The 19065-nt window shown below is 39.0% G+C and overlaps 1 protein-coding gene across 2 annotated transcripts in view; it reads left to right on the top strand.

Moving 5' to 3' along the window:
- LOC129494316 (ubiquinol-cytochrome-c reductase complex assembly factor 1) overlaps window positions 1-19065 on the top strand; it is a 102198-nt gene that overhangs the window by 43863 nt on the left and 39270 nt on the right. For both annotated transcript variants that reach the window (XM_055301174.1, XM_055301166.1), the window contains one exon: window positions 12696-12804. In XM_055301174.1, coding sequence (XP_055157149.1) covers window positions 12696-12804 — 109 coding nt within the window. The remainder of the gene's footprint in view (window positions 1-12695; window positions 12805-19065) is intronic.

A 19065-nucleotide genomic window follows, 5' to 3' on the forward strand; every position in this document is an offset into this window, starting at 1 on the left:
TGCAAGGACATGGAGTATTTGAGGACAGCCACTTGTCTGAAGTATCTAAAGCAGGTTTATGGAGGAATTTAATGGTCAGGGTTGCCATAAATGCGGTTTGGTGCCCAACTGTGCTGTCATCCTCCAAGAAGAATTGGGGAAACTTTCTCTTCTAAGCAATAGGGGTATTAGGAGTAATGTATCCACTCCAAATCTATGGAGAAGCTATGTTCTTCCTGCCTTCTTCTCTTAGCTTGACACTCCAGGAGGATAACTGCAGGGTAGCCAAATCCAGTATTACGGGACTAAGTCGACTTGCTAGAGATGTGTAGGGTTGAAATAACTCCTGTAGGTGGTAGTATGAGGGAGAAGTAGAAAGGCTTAGAAAGCAGTTATAAAAGAATCCTCCTCACCCCTCAAGAAAAAAAATAACCCCTAATAAACAGAATACCCTGGCAGTGGACTTTGCAGAAAGCTTGCTTGGGTTCCCAAGGGTGATTGCTCCCAATTGGCTCTTAGAATAGGGACAGGATTTCTCACATCCTTTTAGTTCCCTGGGGGAGGTGTTGATGATTCCCTTATCCTGTCTGCTTTCACCAGTTCTCAAGTTTTTCTGGGTAGTTCCAGTTTCTAGAGGGCCCTTATTTATCAGTTGTGTATTCATGTGAGCCTGCAGCTGCAATGACCATGTGTCCTTTGTCTTTGCTGAACAAGATTAGTTTTGACTGTGGTTGCTGAAAAATTGTTAAGAAAGGTTGCTGTCTGGCTTCCCTGAATCCAAATGTGGACTTAATAAAGGCAGGCCTCCTCCTCTGTTCCCTGTCCTGGACAATGGCACTGCAATCCATTCAGGCGTCCACATCAGAAACCCTTTTATCTGGTCTCAAACTTTTTTTACCATGACCCACAGTAAAAAATAAATTTTACTTTGCAACCCAGAACTCACACATATCTGATACTACAGTTTTGAAAAACTAATCCCTACTAATGTCAGATAATCTGATATTTTCCATTCCATTTGAATTCACTTTAAAGAAAAATTTAAGATGTTACCCATTCAATTGATTTTACTGGGTTATAAGCAGCAGTACCTGGAAACTGGTCTTGGGCCTCCAATTTCCATCTTCATGTGCCATTGGTCTTCTCAATACAAATTGAATCAGTACACACACACACACACACACACACACACACTCCTTAATTATTCTCGGGACAAAGTATGTTTCTTTTTTTTTTTTTAATTTTTATTTATTTATGATAGTCACACAGAGAGAGAGAGAGAGAGGCAGAGACACAGGCAGAGGGAGAAGCAGGCTCCATGCACCGGGAGCCCGATGTGGGATTCGATCCTGGGTCTCCAGGATCGAGCCCTGGGCCAAAGGCAGGCGCCAAACCGCTGCGCCACCCAGGGATCCCCAAAGTATGTTTCTTAGCATGGCATTCATACCCCACTAAATATGCCACCTCTGCTAGTCTCGTATGGTGCTATTCTAGGTACCACTATCATCACCACTTTCTCCTCTGCAAGATAATACAATATTAAATAGTAGAAATATCAAGTCTTCTGTACAAAGTTTTCTTCTGTCCTGAAAGCCCTTCTTCCTCCTCTCCACCTGACAAACTCCTGTTTTTCATTCAGTATCCAACTCAGATATTATTTCTCTTTGAAGCCTTCCCTACCCTTTGAGGGCAAGAGTTAGTTCCTCTTCTATGTTCTCTTAGAATTTTAGAAACCTTGGTCATACAAACATTATTATGTTTTATTGTATCAGTCTTCTTTGTGGATGGTGTATTTATTGAGAGCAAGAATTACTTTTATTATCTTTTCAGAAAGATTTGAGAATGGGGTATTACTTTCCTCAGTTCCTTGTCTTACTCTTAGTTTGTATCAATAATTGTTCATTAAATAACTGAAAGCCCCAGGTTTGACTTGGGCCCCACAGCATTTGGAAAGGTCCTGGTGTTGTCTTTTGGTTGGGTGAGAATGACAGAGCTCTGCTCCTACTTAAGTTTCTCTGGTGGTTACATGTATGTAGCTGGAATTTATGTTGGCTTTAATAGATTTGTTAGAGACTTCTCTTGTAGTCATGAAATACTAATACCTTCTAGATGCAGAAGTTAATTTTAGAAAATGGAATTGGATAAATAAAATTAGAATATGCCTATGATGGAGATGGAATGCAGAGAGTAAATTGCAGTTTGTATTTTTAAATTTAATTTTATTTATTTAATTTTTATTTTGCTTATTTATTTATTTATTTATTTATTTATTTAATTTCATTTTTAAATAATCTATATACCCAATATGGGGGTTGAACTTACAACCCAGAGATCAAGAGTCACATGCAACACAGACTGAGCCAGCCAGGTGCCCCTGCAGTTTGTATTTTTAAAAATTATTTTAAAGTCAGGTGTATCATAAATATAATAATTACTAAGCCTTTTACTACATTATCTTTTATTTATTTTACATATATTTTCTCACACATTCTTACAACTACATTATTTTTATTTCACATATGAGGAATCAGAAGCTTAGAGAAGTCAGAGAACTTGCCCAAACAACTAGTTATAGTACATGGTGGAGAGGAAATTCAAAGTATAGGTCTGGGTAGCTCAAAGTATTAAGTTGCTTTCCTCATTGGTAATTAAAACTACTGAAGTAATAATTAAATAATTGCTTATTAATACTAATATTATTTAATTAATTTACTTTTAAAATAAATATTTATTAATGCTATTTATTATTTGAAGTACCTGCTTATTCTTAAACATAAATCTGTAAATTGTAGAGGCTCCGGCTGGTCTGATCTGTGGAGCATGTGACTCTTGATCTCGGGGTTTTGGGTTTGAAGGCTACATTGTGTGTAGAGATGATTTAAATGTAAAGCATTGCAGGTGTAGGGGTCTAGTGGTTTAATCTTTTTACCAGCTGAGCCCTTTTTAAAAATGAAGTTTTAGGGGTGCCTGGTTGGCTCAGTTGGTTGAGTGTCTGCCTTCAGTTTAGGTCATAATCCTAGGGTCCTGAGATTGAACCCCAATGTTGAGGCACTCTGCTCAGCAGGAGCCTGCTTTTCCCTCTGCTTACATCTGCTGCTCCTCTTGCTTGTGCCCTCTCTGTCAAATAAATAAATAAAATATTTTTAAAAAATGAAATTTTATGTTCAGTTACCATATATGAATAAAGAATTGCTACTTGGGTTGAGGAAGTGGGAATGACCTCACTTCAGATCTTTACAATGTGCCCACTGGTAAGGGACCCTTACATAATTCTGTGGAAACTCAGACCACAGCTTAAAAACAACAGATCTAGAGGCGCCTGGGTGGCTCAGCTGGTTCAGTGACTGACTCTAGATTTCAGCTCAGGTCACGATCTCAGGATCATGAGATTGAGCCCTGCATCTGGCTCTACACTTAGCGTGGAGTCAGCTTGGGAATCTGTTTCCCTCTCTCTCTGCCCCTCCCCCCTGTTCTCTCTCTCTCTCTCTCTCTCTCTCTCGTAAATAAATAAATATTTTTAAAAAGATAAAAAATAAGACACATCTAGTTCAACCCCCTCATTTTACAATTGGGGAGATGATTTTGATGATTTTAAGGAATTTGTCACAGGCCTCTTCATCTGTAATGGAGGATCTGAGACTCAAATTCAAAGCTAACTGTTCCTTCTGTAGTACTTCGAGTGTCTCCTTTTGGTGGTCATGGGGATGGGGGTTTCTTCCCATGAATATGAACAGCATAGCACTGATCATCAACTATATGTAACTGTCTGTGTTCTGGGAGAGGCAACAAGTAAGTAGACCTGAAAACAGTACAGGGTGATAAGTGCTATGTATAGCAGACATGCAGATCTTATGGAAGCACAAGGGGAAGGGGGACTGCCTGGAGATGGTCAAAGGAAGCAGTTGCATTGGCCTTCTGGGGCCTAAAACCAGAGCACATGGGGTGTTAAGGAGTTTTTAGGAGGATAAGAGGTAATTATAAACTACTTTTTAAGACATTCCAAGTGATTAAGAAAGATGATCACTAGAGGGAGAAACAGGACAGAGGGGAAGCGTTTTGGTTTCTTTTCTTTTTTTTTTTTTTTTTAGAGGGGGAAACACTGGAACATTTTTGTAAGTCTGGGGGAAGAAGCCTCTGGGAAAGAAGAGAAGGAAGTAACTTGTGCAGGTGGGAAGGGGTTGGAAAACAGACTGGTCCCAGTCTCAGTCCAGCCAGAGGACACCCTGGCAGATTCTCCTGGCCTTTGCAAGAGGCTCTTTAAAACCGCCACAGCAGTTTTGATGTAGCTGTAGGGCTTTCAAGCTCTCACTGGATTCCAACAGCTCCAGACCTGCTATATATGGTGAGCCCTGGCCATGTACACATCCTTTCTCTCTCTCCCCCATCCAGTCACTCTGTTCATTCACGCATGTAGCTTTTTGCACAAACCAAAGGCCTATGCAGAATCATTTTATCAACATTGCATAACCTAAAAGTACTGGTACATGCTACCCAGGAGCTTGTTCTCTATAGTGGATCTGACAGGTGGGCCACAGGGGCCAGGTGTAGTTCTTAGAGGAGGCTCACTGTCAAGTGAGATGGCTTCAGGAAGTGCTTCACCCCACTTGTCTGTCCACAGACTGTGCTGTGGCCCCCACATTCCGCACATAAAGGTTAGGCTTCATGGGGAGGGAGTTTAGGAAACTAAGTGGAGATAGCCATGTACACAGCCCCGGGAAAGGGTAAGCATGCCAGCTCACAAATAAATAAACTTATTCATTCGCACACTGCTGAGACTTGAGTGTGGGCATGTAGACTCTGCTTCCTTGGCCTCAGCTGGTGGCAGAGTAAGGGAAACAAGTTACGTGAAAGCCCCTTTTGGGATTCCTTCATAGCAGCCGGAGTGACAGACCTACCTTAAATGCCCACTAGTTTTCATTGAAGTCAAAATCAGATCCTCTCTGAGCAGCTTTATAAACTACCATTAGGGAGAAACAAGGCCAAAACACAACTGGCATTGTCAGAAGGCCCAAACAGAACAAGCGGGACAGGATACTCAGAACTGCCAATACATGGCAGGAGGTCAGCGTCAAGAATAACAAGAATTAAAAAAAAAAAAAAAAAAAAAAGAATAACAAGAATTTTTCCCTCCCAGATTTAGGCAGAGAGGAGGAAAGCATGGTTAGGACTCTTGTTCCTTTGAACTCTGCAGGCAGTGTTCCTGTCTTCCTCCTTGTCTGATGTAGGAGGAAGAGGCTCTAGCTGTCATAGAATGGGGGAACATGCTGATACCGAAACTGCCCAGGGAGATACTGAGCCTTAGGGGAAAGAGAGGGAGTTCAGGCTTCATTCCAGCTCTGCTCTTTTCCATTGGGCAACTTAGGTTTTTAAAGTAATTATGAACTACATTTTAAGGCTTTCCAGGTGATTAAGAAAGGTGGTCACTAAAGGGAGAAACAAGATGGAGAGGAAACATTTTTTATTTTAAGATGGGGAAACACTGCAACATTTTTATAAGCCTAGAGGACGAAGCCTCTTCCTTCTCTTCTTTCCTCATAGCATCAGGGTTTTTTTGTTTTGTTTTGTTTTTGTTTTTGTGAAATGGGAACAGTTTTAGTTGATGAAAGAAAGAGTGAATGCAAATGCATTTTCAAATGACGAGTCTGTTACTGGAGGATGTCATAAACGGCAGTAATCACTATTATTATTTGCCATACGGTAAAATTTATATTTAGCCCTTTGTTTATTGAGACTCCTAGTGAGTGAGTATTTTTCCCTTTTCCCCCACCTCTGTGCTTTCCTTTTAGTGATAGTTGGGAGCCAAGGCTAGGGCTTGACCACTCCTTTTTTTTTCTTTACTTTGCTAGCTGGGTTATTTGCTTTCCTTATATGTAAAGAAGATCAGTATTATTTATGAGCCACTGGAATCACTGAGACACAAGGATAGTACTGTGAAGCTTAAAACCTCAATAATAAATTGTGGGTTTAAGAACATCATCAAACTTGGGAGGGGTAACTGGAATTGCTCCCAAACAGTAGTTTATATACAGACTTAAGTCTATACTCAGAGTAGATGCTTAGTCAATACTTGTTAAAAGAATGATTAATTTCTTTTTTTTTTAAATTTTTTATTTATTTATGATAGTCACACACAGAGAGAGAGGCAGAGACACAGGCAGAGGGAGAAGCAGGCTCCATACACCGGGAGCCTGATGTGGGATTCGATCCCTGGTCTCCAGGACCGCGCCCTGGGCCAAAGGCAGGCGCTAAACCGCTGCGCCACCCAGGGATCCCAGGAATGATTAATTTCATTAATTAATACAAGAGTATTTTTATTGCTAGGTTCTTTCTTTGTAAAAAAATTTTTATTTTTTTTTAAATTTTAAAGATTTTATTTATTCATGAGAGACACAGAGAGGAGAACATAGGCAGAGGGAGAAGCAGGCTTCTTGCGGAGAGCCCGATGTGGGACTTGATCCCAGGACCCCAGGATCACAACCTAAGCCAAAGGCAGGCACTCAACCCCTGAGCTATGGAGGTACCCCTCTAAAAATATTTTAAAAAATAGTCTATTTTTAGGGCAGCTTTAGGTTTGAGTGGAAGATTATCTCTTTTTAAAGTTTACTTTGCATTCATAAAGGCAGTTCTTTTTTTTTAATTTTTATTTATTTATGATAGTCACACACACACACGGGGGGGGGGGGGCAGAGACACAGGCAGAGGGAGAAGCAGGCTCCATGCACCGGGAGCCCGATGTGGGATTCGATCCGGGGTCTCCAGGATCGTGCCCTGGGCCAAAGGCAGGCGCCAAACCGCTGTGCCACCCAGGGATCCCTTATAAAGGCAGTTCTTACTACGTTTTAGCAGGGAAGTATCGCCCCTTTCCCTCCGCCATTTCTCCCAGGACAGAGCTCTGAAATTATAAATCAGTAGTAAAATGTAATTGACTTCTCAACACTTAAACATTTATTATGAGGAATGCATCCATAATGTAAATTGAAGTAGAGCTATCCCATTCTGTTATATAAACCTAGTGTTCTCAATTGTTGTGGAATATAGTTTACTTAGTGACTCAAACATGATTGTTAACAGTTGTTGGGTTTGTTTCGTAGTGGGTACTGGTATCTTCAGATGTTTTTTGCTTTTGTTTACCATTTTGAACTTGTTTCATTCATTTTCTTTTCACCTGCCAATGTACTTTAAGCTTTTCTGGATGATTCAGGAGGTTCTGGTAACTCTTAGTTACACTTTGCCAGGCTATCTTTTTTGAGTTGTGCTGAGTGTGTTCTCCTCACTGTTAAGTCTCAGTTGCTGTGCTATTTTTTGTGTGTTTGTTTTCAATATATTTTTAGTTTTTTCTTTCCTGTTAGGTGGCCAGCAGTTACTTTTGGTTGTTGTAGGTATGCTTGCCTCAAGTTACCCAGTCTTTCCCCTTATGATATGCTTTTTCTAATGTGATGCTAGTTTTGAAACTGTTATTACCCTTGTGAAGATTAAATGGAAAGCAGAGTAAATGGATTCTGTAAGATTTGTACTAGTCATTACAGGAGGCAGAAAAACAGTATAACTCTGGGATCAGATGATCAGGGTTCAGATCTTACCCTTTACTAGGTTTGTAACTCTAGGCAAGTTACTTCTCTACGACTCAGTTTCCTCAATTATAAAGTGTGGACAGTAGGAATACCTGGACTACACCAGAAGATAAAGCTTTTATATAGAGCTTTTTCAAGAAAATGAAAAGGCAACCTACTGAATGGGAGAAGATATTCACAAATGATATATCTGATAAGGGGTTAATGTCCAAAATATATAAAGGATTTATGATTCAACGTTCCCCCAAAATAAATAATCCTATAAAAAATGGACAGAGGACCTGAATAGACATTTTTCCAAAGAAGACAGAGATGACCAACAGACACATGGAGAGATGCTGAACATCACCAATCATCAGGGCTTCGCAAATCAAAACTATAGTGAGATACCACTTTGCATCTGTAAGAATGGCTAGAATCAAAAAGACAAGAAATAACAAGCATTGGCAAGGATATGGAGAAAAGGGAACCCTCATGCACTACTGGTGGGAATGTAAATTGGTGCAGACACTGTAGGTTCCTCAAAAAATTAAAAACAGAGATACCATATGGTCCAGTAATTCTACTGGGTATTTACCCAAAAGTGAAAACATGAATTTGAAAAGATATACACACCTCTGTGTTTATTGCAGTGTTATCTACAATTGCCAAGATATGGAAGCAACCAAAGTGTTCATCAATATGAATATTGATGAATAAAGAATATTAAAAAAAGAATATATATATGATATATATATATATATACACACACACACACACAGTAGAATATTACTCAGCCATAAAAACGTTGAGATCTTGCCATTTTGACAAGGATGGACCTGGAGTGTATGATGCTAAAATTTTAAATAAGAGAAACAAGAATACTATATGATTTTACTAATGTATGGAATCTAAAAAAAAATACAAAAACCCAAATGAATAAAAGCAAAACAGACTCATAAATACACAGAATAAACTGATGGTTGCCAGAGGGAAGGGAGGGTGAGGGATGGGCAAAATGGGTGCAACAGAGTGAGAGATACAGGCCTTCAGTTTAAGGAATGAGTAAGTCATGGAGATCAAAGGTACATCATCAAGAGTATAGTCAATGGTATTGTAATAGGGTTCTATGGTGACAGATGGTAGCTACACTTGAGGTGAGCATAGCATAATGTATACTTTATGGTCTGAGAAAATCTGTGCCTTTTAAACCTCAGAGGGCAGGTGTATTAACAAACTACAGAATTTTCAAATAAATGAAGAATTCCATTACCTCACTTGCTGTTGATGAATTGGCCTCTGACGACATGTAAGCATCAAAACTCACCGTGTCTTTTCAGGTGAGAGTCTCACATGAACGATTTGATTAACTTTAAGAAAAATCTTAAGAAAAAGGACTATTGGTTTCCCAGAGTTAGGAGTCTTTATGTTCTGTGTCCCTTTCTGATATTTCCCACACATTTCTTCTCCCTTCCCTTATATTCCCTTTCACTATTATTCATATTCCCCAAATGAATGAGAACATACACTGTTTGTCTTTCTTCGATTGACTTACTTCACTCAGCATAATACCCTCCAGTTCCATCCACGTTGAAGCAAATGGTGGGTATTTGTCGTTTCTAATGGCTGAGTAATATTCCATTGTATTCATAAACCACATCTTCTTTATCCATTCATCTTTCGATGGACACCGAGGCTCCTTCCACAGTTTGGCTATTGTGGACATGGCTGCTAGAAACATTGGGGTGCAGGTGTCCCGGCGTTTCACTGCATCTGAATCTTTGGGGTAAATTCCTAACAGTGCAATTGCTGGGTCAAAGGGCAGGTCTATTTTTAATAGATCTAGGGGTGGTGGAAGGGGAGGAGGGCGGGGGGTGGGGGTGAATGGGTGACGGGCACTGAGGGGGACACTTGACGGGATGAGCACTGGATGTTATTCTGTATGTTGGTAAATTGAACACCAATAAAAATTAATTTATTAAAAAAAAAAAAAGAAAAAGGACTATTGAGCAGCCCCGGTGGCGCAGCGGTTTGGCGCTGCCTGCAGCCTGGGGTGTGATCCTGGAGACCTGGGATCGAGTCCCACGTCGGGCTCCCTGTGTGGAGCCTGCTTCTCCCTCTGCCTCTGTGTCTCTGCCTCTCTCTCTGTGTGTCTATGAATAAATAAATAAAATCTTAAAAAAAAAAAAGGACCATTGAAATTTCCCCAGTTTGTTTCTGCTTTGGAATATATCCTACATCATATAAAGTAGCCAGATCTTTTTCCGTGACCTGTTTTTATTGTTAGAAAGTGTTAAATCTTAGGTTCTAACTGGGTTCAGAGGTTACAAATTTAAAATCATAACATCAGGGGATCCCTGGGTGGCTCAGCAATTTGGCGCCTGCCTTCGGCCTGGGGCGTGATCCTGGGGTCCCAGGATCGAGTCCCGCTTCGGGCTCCCTGCATGGGGCCTGCTTCTCCCTCTGCCTGTGTCTGCCTTTCTCTCTCTGTGTCTCTCATGAATGAATGAATAAAATCTTTAAAAAATAAAAAAAGAATTAAAATAACATCAGCAAACCTCATGGTTGGAAGGGATGTTAAAAGGTGGTCATGTAGTCAACCTATCAAATAGCTGAGTTCTCACAAAGGATTTATTTGCCCTTCAGAAGTAGGCAGATTCTCTATGTCTTGGGTTTATTCTTTCCATCACTTGAAACTTCAGAAACTCTCCTGTTAGAAAGTTATTTTTTTCAATGTTCAGTGTTGAATAATTCTTTCTCCCTCTGTGGCTCACCTTTTGGTTCTAATTCTTAGGCAAATAGTCTAATCACTTTTCTACAATATTTAAAGCAACTCTCCTATTTTTCTCAGGGTATTTATCTTCTGATCTTTCATCTCTTCATCTTATCTCTTAAAATATGATGTTCAAAACTATGGGTAGTATTCCAAGTAGAGTCTGACCTGTGATGAATGGAACAAAAATTTCACTGTTGCACATGGAAGATATTATATTTCTGTTACTGTATCTAAAATCACATTAATTTGGGGAGCAGCCTCATCATCACCTTGACTTCCTTTGAAGTTAGTTAATTGTCAACCTAAGCCTCCTAGACTTTTTCACACATAGATGGACATGACTCACCTATCCTGCACTGCTACATACAGTTCTTTAAGACCCAGGTACAGGACCTTAGATTTACTCCTGTTCAAATTCATTCTATTAGATTCAGCCCATTGAAACAGTCTGTTGAAGTATTTTTGGCTCATAGTTGGGTCATCCAGCATATTTGTCTTCCTGCCCAACTTCTTGTCATCTGCAGATTTGATAAGTATGTTTTCTTTTCTCCATCTTAGTGGTTACCAGAGATGTTGAGGCAGGCCAGGCTGGAATCATTCCATTGTATCATACTATTGCTAGTAGATTTTCTTTTTTTACATTTTTTAAAAATTTAAATTCAATTCGTAGATTTTACTTTATTTTATTTTTAATTTGTAGATTTTAATGGGTAGGATTGTGTATGGAGACAGAATTGTCAGTTTAGATAGAATATTACATAATTATAGCAGGAATTGTCTTTTTGGTGAGTAGTCCTATTATAGCCGCTTAAAAACTAATTAATGAGAGGTAACAGAAATAAGGAAGCTCATTAAGAATGAGATAAGGAACTCGTTTGGAAAGTTGATGACCTGGTTTATATTCTTATTTATAGTTAAGTATACTACATATTTACTAATTAATAAAATATAATTCTTTTTTTTTAAGATTTTATTCATTTATTCACAAGAGCCAGAGAGAGAGAGAGAGAGAGAGAGAGAGAGAGAGAGAGAGAGGCAGAGACACAGGCAGAGGGAGAAGCAGGCTCCATGCAGGAAGCCCGACACAGTACTCGATCCCGGGACTCCAGGATCACACCCTGGGCCGAAGGCAGGTTCTAAACCACTGAGCCACCCAGGGATCCCCTAAAAATATAATTCTTATGGAAGGTCTTAAGCAGAGACCCTTATAGACTGATTAGAGGCAATGTGGTATAGGAGAAGAAGCCCTAAACTAGCTTTGAGGTGTTTTATTCACTTAATTTATTTAGCAAGTAAATATTAAGTACCCACTACACTTAAGCCCTGGGTATATAGTGGTTAAAAAAAAAAAACAACAAAGCCCGGACTTGATCTTTGTCCTCAGTGGAACTTACATTCTAATGGGGGAAACGATTTGATAATTACACAGGTGAATACTTTCTGTGATCTGTGTTCTAGATAGATTCTGTCCAACAAACAACGCAAGTCATATATTGAACTAAAAGTTTCTAGTAGCTCCATTTTAAAAAAGTGAAAAATAGTGAACTGAATTTTAATAATTGGTTTTATTTAACTAAGTATATCTGAAATAATATTTCAGCATGTAAGCAGTATAAAAAAATTGAGGTATTTGTCTTTTTGTTGAACTAAATCTTTGAAATCTTTTAAATGTTTTATTTATTTGAGAGAGAGCATGAGCAAGGGGAGGGGCAGAGGGAAAAGCATACCCCCCACTGAGCAGGGAGCCAGATGTGGGGCTCTATCCCAGGATCATGACCCAAGCTGAAGGCAGACACTTAACCAACAGCCACTCAGGCATCCCTAAATCTTTGAAATCTTAAACCTATACCATGTGTCAGTTGGAACTAGTCACGTTTCAAGTGTTCAATAGGCATATGTAGCTAGTAGCTTCTGTGTTGGATAGCACAGCACTATACCCATCTTTACAGACTATTCCGTGGTGCTGGGCAAATTACTTTCCTTGTATAGGACTCCTGTATTCATTCAGCAAAATGAACGATTTTTCTTGCTTATCTTCTAATAACTAAATGTGGGTTCCTTTCATGTAGGAGAGTGCCTTCTGAGGTGCTCTAAATAATCTCTGTCTTGAGATAGACACATCTCTAGATATCTCGCTGCTTACGTGTGTGTGTGTGTATGTGTGTGTATGTAAAAATTCATCAAGTTATACACTTAAGATTTATGTTCTTTACAGTATTTATGTTGTACCTCAATGAAAGTTTCTTTTTTTTAACAAGATCACTTCCAGTTTTTTTATTATGTGTTCTCTACTGAAATTACCAAGATGAGCTGACCTTCAGTATAATTATAAGGTGTGATAAAAAAAATTACAAACAGCTAGTTACTCTTTATGTCTTCTTCCCACCCAGGATGTGTCTAGTCCGAATGAAGCAGGAAGGCCGGAGTGGGAAATATATGTGTCGGATCATAGTTCATTTTATGTGGGAGGATGTTGAGCAGCGTGGCAGAGTTATGGGGGTAAGTAAAATGCTGTTAGATTATGGTCCAGGAAAACTCCAGTGAGGGATTGCTTGACTTGAGTTGATGTTTTATCTGTTCTAGAATAGCTTTGCTTTTAGATTTCTGTGTAATGCTGCCTAATGTCAGGTGGTAATTCAGTTAGAGTTGTTTCTGCCTCTATGAAGACTGACATACCATGGGCACTTTATGTGTTTGCATACATTATTATGATTTGTCAATGCAAGGACATCCTGTGTTTGAAAATGGAATTATTAATCCCAAATAATGGTGGTAAGAGGGATGGATTTGTTGAATGGAAGAAATCAAATAGTAATCGAGTTTTAGGGTACTATGCCTTTGACACCAATTGAATGTTTGAACTAGTCCTCCTCTAAATTAGTTCTGATGGAAATGCCCTGGCATTGGGCCTGCACTGTCCTCAGGAACTGAAAAACGAGCTCCTTGATCACTAACAACCTAGAATAATTTGGCAACATACACTGAAAATGTATGTTAGTACATTTAATAATTAACCTGAGAGAGGGGGGATATATACATATAAAACATAGAATGTAATGGTAATGGAAAGATGAAACCAAAGCATTAGAGACAGTTGTTTATATAAATAGTAATCTCTTCTTTTGTGTATTTTTGCATCTAGACCATATTTTAGTAGATTGTAATCCTTGTTTTATCCCCTTGTTTTTTCTCCTTAAGCCTCCTAGCTTAGGATCATCTAAAGCAGAACCATCAGATGGGGTCACGAAATGGGTTGTTTTTTTTTTCCATTACAAAGTTCTCCCTATGGACTGAAGAATAAACAGAGTTTATATATGTATTATAAAAGTCATACATGTTCATAGAATAAAAATCAGTGAAAAGCATTTAATATAAAGACAAGTGTTGTTTCCCCATTCCAACCTGCCAAAAGTCACCATTGTTAAGAGTTGATGTGTATCCTTCTAGTTTCCTATATAAATGCAAATTATAAATGTATATTCTGTAACATAACACAAATGGGCTTAACCATACATAGTTTTGTACCTTGGCTTTTTAACTTAATATATATATTAGATTTTTTAAAAGTAATGTCTGCACCCATATGAAAGCTCAAACTTCCGACCCTGAGGTCAAGAGTTACACACTCCATGACTGAACCAGCCAGGTGCCCCTATATTAAGATGTTTTGACTTTACATTTGTTTTTAAAATTCAAAATGTTTTAATTAAGACTGAAATCCCTTTAATCGTCAATCTCATTCCTGGCCAGTTACCTCCTTTTAAGAAGTAATCACTCTTTCCACTTTGGTGTATATCTTTTAAGGCTCTTTTCTATGTTCTCTATAGAAAATATATAGCATTGATTTTGTGTGTGTATACTTAATTTTTTTTTTTTGAGATTTTATTTATTTATGAGAGACACACAGAGAGAGATAGAGACCTAGGCAGAGGGAGAAGCAGGCTCCCTATGGAGCCTGATATGGGACTTGATTCTAGGACCTCAGGATCACGCCCTGAGCCGAAGGCAGATGCTCAACCACTGAGCCACCAGGCGTCCTTGTATATTAGATTATACATGAAATCATCCTCTGTGTACTAATATGTATTTAATTTTTTTCACTCAAAAATATGTCTTAGAGATTTTTCCATGCTACATGGGAGTTGAGTGGGAGGTTGTCACCACGTTTTATTTATTGTAATTATTTTCACACACTCCTGTGTCATTGTCTAATGGTATCATGTGCTTACTATATGTGTAAAATTGAGGTCTTTGAAGCTAAATCATGGAGATGATGGTTGCCTACTGAGAGGGTATTCCTAAATTCTCATGTCTTTGGAGGCCCTATATATATATATATAGGAAGCACAGTGGACATAGATTTGTCTTTTTTTTTTTTGACATAGATTTGTCTTAAAGGTGTCTTCAATGACATTCACATGCCTTTCTCTGAGACAGTAGACCATTGGTATTTCTGTTCATTCCAAGAAGAGGATAGCATATGTTAGAGTTTTAGTTGCCATCAGTATCATCATTTGTTTTGGAGTCATTGAGTGCTGTCTTTGTGTATTCTTTGGTTCCTTGTTCCATTTTTTTCACTGTCAGGCCTTTCTGATGTCTTTGCTACCCAGAGTGGTATCAGCAGCCTTAATCCCACGGAGTGTTCCATATGCCCTCAGGTACTTACTATCCAACTCCTGTGGCAGCACCCAGTGGACATAGGGTGGTGCTGCTACTATCACATCACGTAATGATAACCAGTGACACCCATGGGCCAGCCAAAGCCTTGGCTGACTGTCATGCAATGAAACAGTAGCTCTTCTAATTAGTTAACCTGTTTCTTGTCACTATTGACTAAACTCGGCTGGACAGTTGGGCTGCTAGAGTCATGTGGGCCACAACTGTCCACAATTTGAATAGCTAATGAGCCATAGGTTACTAACTCTTGAACTACAGGAATCTTTCAGTTATTTATCCCGTCACTGTGAATTTCCTTCGGACCTCCATAAATATCTCCATCCTAATCTCCAGCACTTTGAACCTTCTGTGTTACTTTAAAACATTGCTTCCACTTAACTGCATATTTATAAAGGCAGGAGACCTGTTTTAACTACATAGTAGTTTTTTTTTTCTTTTTTTGCTTATGTAGTAAATAGTGGATGAATAAATACTGTTGGATGAATAAATTGAATTTCAGCCTCTAAAATTGTTTCAAAGCCCACTTATCAGATAGGCGATACTTGATTTGTATGTTTCTAGTCCAAGTATGTATCAGTGCAGTCCTGTAGGAATTAGTTTTTCCTCTTTATTTTTCTTCCTGTTTTATTGAACCATTTTTTTTTTTATTTATGATAGTCACAGAGAGAGAGGGAGAGGCAGAGACACAGGCAGAGGGAGAAGCAGGCTCCATGCACTGGGAGCCCGACGCGGGATTCGATCCCGGGTCTCCAGGATCGCGCCCTGGGCCAAAGGCAGGCGCCAAACCGCTGCGCCACCCAGGGATCACCTATTGAACCATTTTTATTTCTGAATTTTTCTAGATACGATGTTGTCCTATAGAGCAAGGTGTTAGATTGGTGTTTGTCACACTTTAATGTGCCTATATAGTCCACCTGAGGATCTTGCTAAAGTACAGATTCAGTAGGTTGGGGTGGAGCCAGAGAGTCTACATTTCTAGAAAGCTTCAGGTGATGATTGCCACAGGTGGAGCAGGGTGAGGTTGTGGTAACCACACTTTGAAGAGCAAAGTTTTAGATGATCCATAATACTCCCCAAGTACAGACTTGTAAATTCACCTGTATGAAGAGAAATGCCAAGCCCCAGTTCATTTACAAAGACTATAAATAAAGGTGGTGATTTAATAATAACAGAGGTTTGGAAGTTGGGAAATTACTATTATTGCTTTTCTATTGCAATTGACTTGGTCCCCCCGCCCTCCCCCCATTCCCTTTCCAAGCTCATTGTATAAACAGACATGCTTTATACAGGCAAGAAAATTATATTTTAACCACTTCTAAGTTACAAGTGTGATTATGTGTATAGAGTTCTTAGTCTTCTGTGTGTATACAACCTAAAGAAATGAGAAAAGTTAGGGACATACAGCTGAAGAAAGTAGTAGGGAGCTAAGCTAGTCTGGCCTGGTTCTGACCCTGGCTGCCAAGTCTCCTTCTCTGTGCTTCAGTTTATTCTTTAAAAAATGTGAGTTGTTGGAGTGCCTCAAAAAATCAGTGATTTGAAGGTGGTAATTTGTAAATCTGTCTCTGTGTAATTTGGCATCCCAGGTGTACATCTTTAAGAAAACTCATATAAAAAGTAGAATTTATAAGACTGATCAATGTGGTGGTGATTTTTTTCATGCCAAAGAATTCTTAGAGGGTATTACTTTGAGTGGAGCCACTTGTGAATTAATGATGAATCAGAAATTTGAATCAAGAACTCCTATGAAATTAGAATTGCAATCCTATTTGGTGGGGATATTTTTATTAAAAATTTTTTGCTTTTTATCAGCTTCTTAGGAGCCCAACTATTGTGAAAAACAAGGCAGACTCATATATCATTAGTGGAGCTGGTATAAAATGCAAGTGTTAAATTTGAGGTTACAAAAATCACATCAATAATTTAGAGTGTTCTAACTTAAAAAAAACATTATTTGGGATTTAAACATATAAATTAGCTGTGGAAATAAAATTCATTATATCACCTCATCTGGTCTTGTTTTATTTCATTAACTGGTTCTTAAAAACCTTTGTGAGCTGAGTTGCAGCTGAAGAGGTTGGAGACCATTTTTCCTTGGGCCCTTGCCTCACTCCTGAGTGTTGGTAAGAGTAGAGAACTAAGACTTGACACAGCTGTAAAAACAGACAGCGCCTTTGGCCTCAGCACTTTCTCCTGGTGCAGGCACATTTCAGATGTAAATTTCACTTTCTGCCTCTCCTACTAATGAAGTAAGTTTCTTTTGCTGGGTTTGCAGCCAGGTGTGTCCAGTCTTGTGGCTAACCCAGGCGCTTTAGTTAATTTTTCCATTTGTGACATTTCAACCAAACTTAAAAAACAAACATAAAAATTAGCTCAAGGCAGTGGCTCAAAGTGTTAATGGTAACCTTAGGCTGGCTAAACGACTTCCTCTTAGTTCTGCTCTGCCAGACATCTCCACCTTGTGGCTTACAATGAGCAGGTTTAAGCTTTCCAAGCCTTGGAGACTAGGTGGGAAGGAGTAGTTAAGAAATTCTGAGTTTACCCTTATCAGTGGTCCCTGGAATCCCAGTTGTCTCCTCAAGACTTTAGATGACTTCTTGCCAGTACCATTCCAGAATAAAGATGAGCCTCCTGTTATCTGAAGGTCTTTTGTTCTCTCTAGCAGAGCTGCCTCCTGAGACCATGCAGAAGGCCTAGAAAAAGGTGGAGCAGCTGTGGGCTGAACCGGACTTCTTTGTAAAATTCTCCTTTTCTTTTTAGAAAACATTTTGCTTTGCAAGGTCCTCTGTGATCACACTCCAGACTTCCTCTCCAAACTCATTTCCTCCAGTTTTTCTTGAACTGTAAATATGTGAAACCTTCTAGCACATGTGCTTGGCACATAGTAAGCACTCAATGAACATCACACTCCAGCCTTGCTTCACATACTCTTCAGCCAAGTTGAATGCCTTGCTCTTCCTGTCTTATTTATGTCTTTCCTGGTGCAGTACATACACTAGGTTGCCTAAACACCACAGCCCCAATTCCTTTACATCCCTCCATCCCACACTAGAAGCCAGTCCCAGTTGTTCCACTAGCTGGAAGTACCTTAGTAATTTATATGTACCCTTCTGGCTATCTTGTATCATTGTTATTCATGAGTATTGACTATCTTCCAGGTGAATTGCCTGGGGGGCTGCATCCCCTGTATCCCTCTTTGTAGTCTCCAAAGTGCTTATCCTAGCCCCTTGACTTAATCCATGTCCAGTAAATAACTGACAACAGAAGACCATTCTGGAAGCCCCCTATCTGTATTAGAAAAAGTGGGGTGGAGAATTATCCCCCTTTTCATTCTGAGCGTATTTGTTTGCTCTGTTAGTCTTAAATACTGTAAGAAAAAAAGAGAAATTGTTTCCCTTACCTTCAAGTTTTTCTCTTTCCATGCATTCCCATCTTCTAATGGATTTGACTAAAACAACAACCAAACCACAAAAAAACAACTTCTACATGAGGCCTTTTATGATTCTAAACAAAGACTTTAAATCTATAAAAGGTGGTAAAAATAAGAATTATACATACTTTAGTTTTTCTGGAAATCTTCTTCTAGGCCTCTGTAATTCCATTCTGTTTTTCTCCCTACCTCCCCACAGAAATTTTCAAACTCCTCTGTTTTACCATAAGGTAAAAAAATTTGCTATACCTTGCATCTCTAGGTCAGAATTAACACTCACTGCCATCCATAGGTATTATTTTAAAATATGAGGACCACTTTAAGGGCATAGTTTTGCAGCCAATGATACGAATGATGGAGTGTAAATATAAAGCAATTCCTTGGGCTCCAGGTCTTTAAAAATAAAGACATGTTTGTTCCCAGATATCAGTTGTTCTTTTGGAAGTTTTTAAATGTCCTAAGCTGTTGGAGTAGATATTTGTTTATTAGGTGAGAGAAGGCTAAATTCTTAGAAGGCAGAGCAATTTCATTTTGGGATTGGTTCATGAACGTTAGCAGGGCCCAACTGAAATGTATCTTTAGTAGATGCATTCCTTTCTCTGCACAAGTTTCATGACCCCAGGTCTCAGTAGGTAGCAAGGATGCATGGAGTATGT

This window comes from Nyctereutes procyonoides, unplaced genomic scaffold, assembly GCF_905146905.1.
Source record: "Nyctereutes procyonoides isolate TBG_1078 unplaced genomic scaffold, NYPRO_anot_genome, whole genome shotgun sequence".
Taxonomy (NCBI): domain Eukaryota; kingdom Metazoa; phylum Chordata; class Mammalia; order Carnivora; family Canidae; genus Nyctereutes; species Nyctereutes procyonoides.